Here is a 7882-nt window from a genome sequence, read left to right as displayed (position 1 = left end):
ATGTGGTCAAAATCATCTTTTTAATTTCTATTGTCCCCTGGATGCACCGTAACCATAAGGACTGAGTAACACAAAGCTCCACACAGATGAGTGTCGATGTCCAACTGAAAACTGTTAAAAAGCTTAAATGCTGTGTGTTCTAAGTAGTTTTATAAGCAGCAAGCAAGAAACACATATTTCCTTTTTTCTGTTGGATCTTCATTCGGACACTGTTTCTGAAAACCACTCAATGCATCCGTGCAAAAGATTTAATTCTCTCACCATCTTGCAGAGGGATGGGGTTAGGGAGCTAGGAAGCAATCCAAATCAGCAGCTGAGGCTGCCCAAAACTGTGTCCGAGCATTAATTTCCTCCATTTTGGGCCAAGTCAATTTGCCCCGGCAAGAGGCCGAATGTTATGGGAAGAAAGTAAATAAAAATGATACTAGAAAGCATGGACGGAAATCAGTAAAACCACAGCGGGTTCATCTTGTGTGGACGCTAAATGATTTGTACGCTAAGTGTGTGAAAGGCAAATGAGAATTTCATGCCTGAGTCTACAGCTGGGGCACTTTTAACGACGGGTCTGCAGTTCTGAATGGGGGCAATGATTTTCTTATTCGGACCATCTTACAGCACTCACTTTGGGCCGGGCCTGTGACCAGTCTTGCTGAGTGCAGCTGAGGCAGTTCCAAACAAAGGGGAATGGATGGCCTCCCGAGGGAGCGGAGAAGAGCTAGGTAGCCCTCCCGTTCCGAGCCAGGTGTCCCTCAAGGTAGACCCGGCTGGGACTCCAGGAGGGAGGGTCCCGGGAGTCGCAGGGGTGTGGTGGGGAAACGCTGGGCCTGGGCGCAGGGCAAGGCCGGGGCAGAAGATCCCGCTCTGCCTACGGTCAAGGTTAACACGCGCAGGGGAGGTACCTGTGGAGGCCTCGCACAGCCGAGAGGGTCTGGGCGATCATGAGAGCGCCAAGACGCGGCGGCGGCGGCGGCAGCGGGCTCGTTCTGCTCCGGGGTAGGGGTGGGGGAGGCAGGACGCTGGGGAGCCGTGAGGCGGCCTAGCCGCAGAGGTAACAGCGGCGGCGGCAGCGGCAGCGGCAGCGCCGGTGGAGACTGCGCCGGGTCGGCCCGAGCTCTCCCACGTGCCGCAGCCCACGCCGCCGCCCACTTCAGCCCCGCCCCGGACTCCGCCCCGGGCCCGGCTCCGCCCCGAGAGCCCTGCCCCGCCCTGTAGGCGGTTCTGGCGAGACCTAGCATCTCCGAGCGAAGCGCGCAGCCGGGTGGGCTCTGGAGCTGCGGGGGCCTGGGAGCTGAGGAAGTTTGAGTGACTGCTGGCGGAGGGGCCAACGGGAGCCAGACTCCAGCCTTGAGGACCAGGGGGCGGGCAGACCCGCTTCCAGACAACCCCGGGCCCGCTGCCACCATCTCGAGCCCTCTCTGGTAAGGGGCTTCTGTTTGGGAAGGGTGCATCTCCCGCCACCCCAGGCGGGGCCTGCTCCGAGCACCCAGCGCAGTACCCGTCTAGGCGGAGGGTAGGCCCGGGTACTTAAAGGGAGGAAGAAAGGGGTCCCCGAGCACTAGGGATAATAAGGAGAAGCCTGGAGGAGGCTGGACATCTCCATTTCCCCTCTGCATCGCCCCCCACCCATTCCCCCATTCTTTTTTAACCTTCTGCTCTGGGGCCTTATTTAGTACATGCAACCCATTGCCTAAAGGCTGGACTCGCTTTTAAAATAAGCACACAGATAATAAACATCCTAGCGGTGGGTACCACACCCTGGCTTTGAATAAGGGACCTGGGGAGCAGATGGATGTTGCGATTTAGTGGGAATTAGCCATTAATGCCGCCTGGCCCTGCGCCACTGCATCGATGCGATAGTATTCCCTGTGAATGAATTTGACCGGGAGCTTCCAGCTTGTGCACGAGAGCACAGCTACTGCAGAGAGCACTGGTCGGTTTATAGTATCCATCGACTTAAGCAATGATTTCCTGACTTGTCTGGTGTTTAAATAGAAATGCCATTTTTATTAAGAATGACACTCAGCGATCGAACAACCTTTCGTTAATATACTTCATCAAATAACTGTCTCAGCCTGCAAAAGTAGGTGGAGTGTAAATTATGTATACATTTTTAAAAATCTCATGAAATAGAGGAAGATGCTCAGCGTGGATCAGCTTCTGAGTCAGCAGTATGAAATCTCCCTCAACTTAGTACTGAGGCCTTTTGGAGGTTTCTACACCTGAGACTATACCCTTATCCTTATCTCTGTGCCATATATGCTGTTAAGATACTGTGAGATATTCATTAAGAGTCCAAGCTTACCCTGTACATGTTTTGAGAAGAATTTTACTTTTGCAAGTTTTATACTTTTGCAAATTATAAATGAAAACATATAATGCATACCATAATGCTCTTTATGCTCTCCTGACTAAAAATATAACACTTTACGCTCTCCTGACTAAAAATATAAAGCAGTGAGGTAATACAGGTTTTAGTTTTTGCTGTTTACTTTTAGTGTAACTTACAAACCTGATTATTTATAACCTTTCTGACTGATTCTTTAAAATTTATTTGTTCGGTGTTTTCCTTTTTCTTATGAAGGAAAGGTGTTTAAACTTTTAAAATGTCATCTATCAAGCACCTAGTTTATGCTGTTATTCGTTTCTTACGGGAACAAAGTCAGATGGATGCTTATACTTCAGATGAACAAGAAAGTTTGGAAGGTAGGCACCTGTTTTTATGTTCATTTGTGTTATAATTATAAACAAACACTAAAATAGGTATAAGCCTGACTTTATGATCTATTATAACAAACTCTATTAAAACAAAATCTTTCCAGAAGAGGGATGTAACTATGAGATTATCCTGAGTTTCCATTCTCTGAGGCTTATTTTGTTTGTTTTAATTAACAAGAGAAGAGGACTCATGCTTATTTGTTGAACTGCTACTATGTGTAAGAACTATGCAATTCCTATTGTAGGGAATTTTTCTTCGCAGTTACTACTAAGTTAGTATTATCCCCATTTAACAGATAAATAAATGAAATCAGATTAAGTAACATAAACCAGTTAACATGTAGCAGAGCTGAGATTTAAATCCCAGTTCTCCCTCTGAAGACCTTGTTGTCCCCTCTTCCTAATAGGAAAGCATCCAGTTGAGAGTCAATATATGAAAATACCTTAGTCATTATAAAGGCACCATGTAAAAGCCTAATATAGCACTATTTTGCTCTGACAACTTCCTATTTGGGAACTTGAAATGAGAGGACTGCACCCTTGTTTTATATGAGCTTTAAATATTAGATTCGGTAATCTGTCAAGTTGAGCAACACTTTCATGAGAGCCTCACATGCTTCCGTGCCACTGTCTTTTCTGCTCTGTATTTATGCACTGCAAACTTCACATTTAGTGTGACCATAACAAGACAGACTTCTGCACATGGGCTGTGGAGGTTCAACAAGCCCAGTTTCTCTGTGGCCCAAAGACTTAATTATGCAATGAGACAATGCATCTGGGAGAACTTCAATAACAGTGCAATTTTATTTTTCCATCTTGAAGCTGTTTCTCCTATAAAGGTGGCACATCTATTAATTTTAACAAGCACTCCCCTTGTGAATATGCTTTTAGGGGGTGGGGATGAAAATCGGACATTTGCTCTAAAATTGCTTACATTCTGGTGAGATAATGTCTTGCCAGGTGGCAGTGAAAGAAGCAGGTGACACTGCTGGAGAACATGGCAATCAGTCCCTTTAATATTAAGGGTGGTTAGAGTGTGTGAGGTTAAAGGTGGCTGGTTATCTCGGGAGGATGCTGGTTATGGTTGTTCTGTAGCAAACAGATAAATGCAGTCATTTAATAAAATATGTTTCTTTCCTAATAGGCAGTGTAATATTTTTAAGGGCCAGAAGGAAAATTTTTAAACCAAGATGTTATGTCCTATTTTTAGAATGGTACCCAGCCAAAAATATGTGCCTTCAGCTGTTTGTTATATGTGGCCTCCAGAAATGGAGCCGATTGTTTTTGACCAACACCTATTTCTAACTCTGTGCGTCTAATTTTATTGAATATGAAATCATGTGGGGATGTCTGCCCACCTTCTAGACATTTAAAAATAGTCTTAGAAAAGGAGCTTAGGTTCTACTACCGGCTTTACCAATATGATGAGCTGGTCTATTACTGGCTGTGAGCCTTCTCATTAGTTTATGTCACCAACTCCTAATTGTTGTCATCTTCTGACAGCTACTTCATGTTTTGACTGTTGCAGCTCCTGCTCACTGTCACTCTCTCTAGCACTTCTCCTGTCTTAATTCTTGGTAATTGCAATGTACTCACAGATGATTCTTCCAGTTCCCTTGACTCTTTCCTCCAGTGATCTCAGCCACTCACTCCTTTGATCAGACCATAGACTAGTGGTTCTCAGCTCAGGGTGATTTTGCAATGTCTGGAGATGTTTTTGATTGTTGTGACTGGGGAGCTGCTATTGCCGGCTTCTAGTGGGTAAGGGCCATGGATGCTGCTCAACATTCTACAATGTCCAAGAAAGCTTGCAGCAACAAAGAATTACCTAGTCCAAAATGTTAGTACAGCCAGTGTGTAGAATCTCTTCCCTAAACCTGTCATTACCCAACTGCATCCCCTCCATAATTTCTATCTTAAACATTTCGCTTCTTGACCACTACTGCTTGCCTTTCCAGCCTCTGGCACCTGTGCACCTCTGGCACCTCTCCTTACCAATACCTCCAGTCTCTTGACCCTTACCTTTCACACTCATCTTCTTACCCAATTTAAATTACATGGTTGATTGTAATCACACCCTCGTATATCCCTCCCTTCCTTGCAAAACTCAACTTTGTGTAAATCCAGGTCTTCATCTATTCTCTATGCATATCCATGTGATATATTTAGCTGGAGCAAAACACAACTTTGCTGACTTGGTTCCACTTTAAATTCATGACAATAAGCCTTAAGTGGACCTTTAATGCTGTCCAGCAATTACAGTGTCTGTTCCTAATTCATTCACACTTTGGCTCTCCAACATGACCATTTTAATATTTGCTCATGTTTTCTCAAACCCCCAAATTTCCTTTCCTGTACTCACTTTTAGTTCATGACCTCACTGCCTATTGCACCAAGAATATTGAAGTGATAAGAAGACAACTTCCACAGACTCTCTCTGCCCCACCTATCCACACACCAGCACCTACACTCGCCTATTCTGCCTGCCTGCCTATTATCATATGCTATGGACTAAATATTTGTGTTCAGTCCTGGCTGGTGTTGCTCAGTGGATTGAGCACCAGCCTGCAAAACAAAGGGTCACCCATTGGATTCTGAGTCAGGGCACATGCCTGGGTTGCAGGCCAGGTCCCCTGTAGGGGGTATGTGAGAGGTAACCACACACTGATGTTTCTCTCCTCATAAAAAAAAAGATCATCAGTGATTTCTGTGTTATTAAGTTCAATGATCAGTTCTCAGTATTCATCTGACTTATTAGCTGCCATGGATAAAGTTGCTGATTACTCCCTTAACCCTTTTCCCTCATATACTCTATTCACTTGGCTTCCAGGTTACCTAATACTCTCTTGGATTTTTTCCTATCTCTTCATTTGCTCCTTCTTCGTCTCCTTTGCTGGTTCCTCTTCTTTTCCCTGACCTGGAGTACCCAGGGTCCAAAGCTTGATCTTCTCTTCATTATCTACACTCACTTTTTTGGTGTTATTATGCAGCTTCTTTGCCTTAAATGTCATTTATTTATATGCTGATAGATCTCAAATGTATGTCCACAGCCCAGACATTTCTTCTGAACCCCAGACTTCTATATACAACTGTCTACTACATATTCCCACTGTATGTCTAACAGGCATTTCAAATTGAACATTTCCCAAACCAAAGTCCTGATCCTCCCACACCCAATCTGTTCTATCCACAACTTTCCTATCCCAGTTGGTGCCAAGTCTCCCTTTTCAGTTGCTCAGTTGCTCTTTGAGCAAGAGAATTAAGTTCTCGTCAGCACAGTGCCACACTTCTGTACTGTATAGTTAGCATTTGCTAAGAGGGTAAGTCTTATGTTAAGTGTTCTTACCACTGCCCCCCAACTCATAAAAGGGAGTGAGAGGAAACTTTGGGAGATGATGAATGTGTCTATGGCTGTAGTTTCATGGGTGTATACTTATCCCTAAACTCATGGAGTTGTATATAGTAAATATTATAGCTTTTTATATGTCAATCATACTTCAGTAAAGTGATTTTTAACAAAACCCAAACAACTGTGTTTAAAACAAAACAGCCACCTCCTCTAATGATACTTACTGTGTCTAGTGTGTGCCAGGTCTGTGTTCTGAGGTTAGTGGCAGCAGAGATACAGTAGCTGGATTGGATCGCTCCACAGGGTAGAGCAGAAAAATCCCGCTCTATCGTCCAATGAACCTTTCACCATAAGTGTCTAGCTTATGGTGGTTAGTCGGTGCTTAACTCTGACATGTCATACTCTGGCTTTGGTTAAGGGCTTGGTTAGCTTTTATCCATGTTTCATGTGGCTATGAATGAACATTTTTCTGGGGGGGATTGTTCCATATGTTTTATTGTTTTTATTTCTTCTGAAATTAAGCTATTACTTCCACTATAAACAAAGAAGTAGATAAAATGTATTGAGCATCTACTATTTCCCCAAGTCTGTTAAAGTCAAAGAATAAGATGTAGGCTTTTTCCTCAAGGAGACAATCTAATATAAGACACAGAGATTTAATATATATATAATACAGTTAGATAAGTACAATAATAGAAACATGTACAAGCTACATGTCATGGTAAAGGAAATGACCAACTGATCTGGGAGGAAAGATGTTGATCAAGAATAAATGTATATGTATAGACATACATTTATTATTATTATTATTACTATTATTTTTACCATTATTGTAAGTAACTGTCTTAATGGCAGTGAGCCACTATTTTCTTGTGGCCCAATGTTTTTAGTGCAAGTACAACTGAAGTGTAAGAACAGTTGCTTGGCAGAAATAGAAAGAGCGGGAATGAGGAATAGGTAAACAGAAGATTATTTTCTATCTGAAAGACACTTTGACATTTTGTAGTTGGGAACTTAGCTGCTTATTCAGTCCCTTTTCTAAGGAGAATTGTTTTTGTGGCTAGTAGAAGCAATAATGTTTCTTTCGTGATGGATAATTTTCTCAGGACCACAATTGATGCATAATGCATTGTTTAAAAAGTCATACACAAATATAAGCAAATCTATTCCACACTGGACATTTTGGCTACATTCTTACCTTGTTAAGCCAGGAGAGCATTCCTTTTGAGAGCACCAGAAGGATAAGAACCTGTCTCTGTTATCCTCAATGGGTGCTTGGAGAGAGGACAGGACATGCTTCCTTCACTGTGATTGCCCTATTTCAGACTCCTTGTTTGTTTAGACCTTTTAAGTAGGAACACACTGGCTTTCTGTTTCCATTTTCTCCCTCAGCTTTCTTCCCTCTCGAATCCATTTTCAACATTCCTACCAGACTTTGAGTTCTGAACACAAATCCAGTTATGTTATTCTCCTAACTAAATTCTCTAATAGCCCTACATTTGCCCAGAGCATTAATACATCCTTTTAAAATGTTATTTAAGGTGTCTTGTCATCTAACAACAGACTTCCTTTGTAGCAAAATCGCCTGCCATGCCTCTCCACCCAGTCAGTACCCTAGTTATACAGCAAAAGTAGATAATGACTTGCTTCAACAAGAATATGATGTAATAGACATATTGAGCATTATATTTTAAGTAACATTTTTCTTCAAGTGAGGAATAAGAAATCGAGTTGTCTTCCCTCAGTAGCTGGTCTATAAACAGAAATCTCTATGCAGCTGAACCATTTTCCTTATGTTCTGTGATCATAAATGCTGAA

The 7882-nt window shown here is 42.9% G+C and overlaps 1 protein-coding gene across 2 annotated transcripts in view; it reads left to right on the top strand.

The window, feature by feature from the left end:
- Window positions 1-1219: 1219 nt before the first annotated feature.
- Window positions 1220-7882, top strand: part of SGTB (small glutamine rich tetratricopeptide repeat containing beta) — a 33116-nt gene continuing 26453 nt past the window's right edge. Inside the window, exons 1-2 of one of the 2 annotated variants that reach the window (XM_028506093.2) lie at window positions 1220-1418; window positions 2582-2703. In XM_028506093.2, the coding sequence (XP_028361894.1) occupies window positions 2604-2703 (100 nt within the window). In that variant the 5' untranslated portion in view covers window positions 1220-1418; window positions 2582-2603. The remainder of the gene's footprint in view (window positions 1419-2581; window positions 2704-7882) is intronic. The other variant, XM_036020340.1, reaches the window with a different exon arrangement.

The sequence above is a fragment of the Phyllostomus discolor genome, chromosome 3, assembly GCF_004126475.2.
Source record: "Phyllostomus discolor isolate MPI-MPIP mPhyDis1 chromosome 3, mPhyDis1.pri.v3, whole genome shotgun sequence".
NCBI classification, from domain to species: domain Eukaryota; kingdom Metazoa; phylum Chordata; class Mammalia; order Chiroptera; family Phyllostomidae; genus Phyllostomus; species Phyllostomus discolor.
This window is presented reverse-complemented; position numbering and strand designations above follow the sequence as displayed.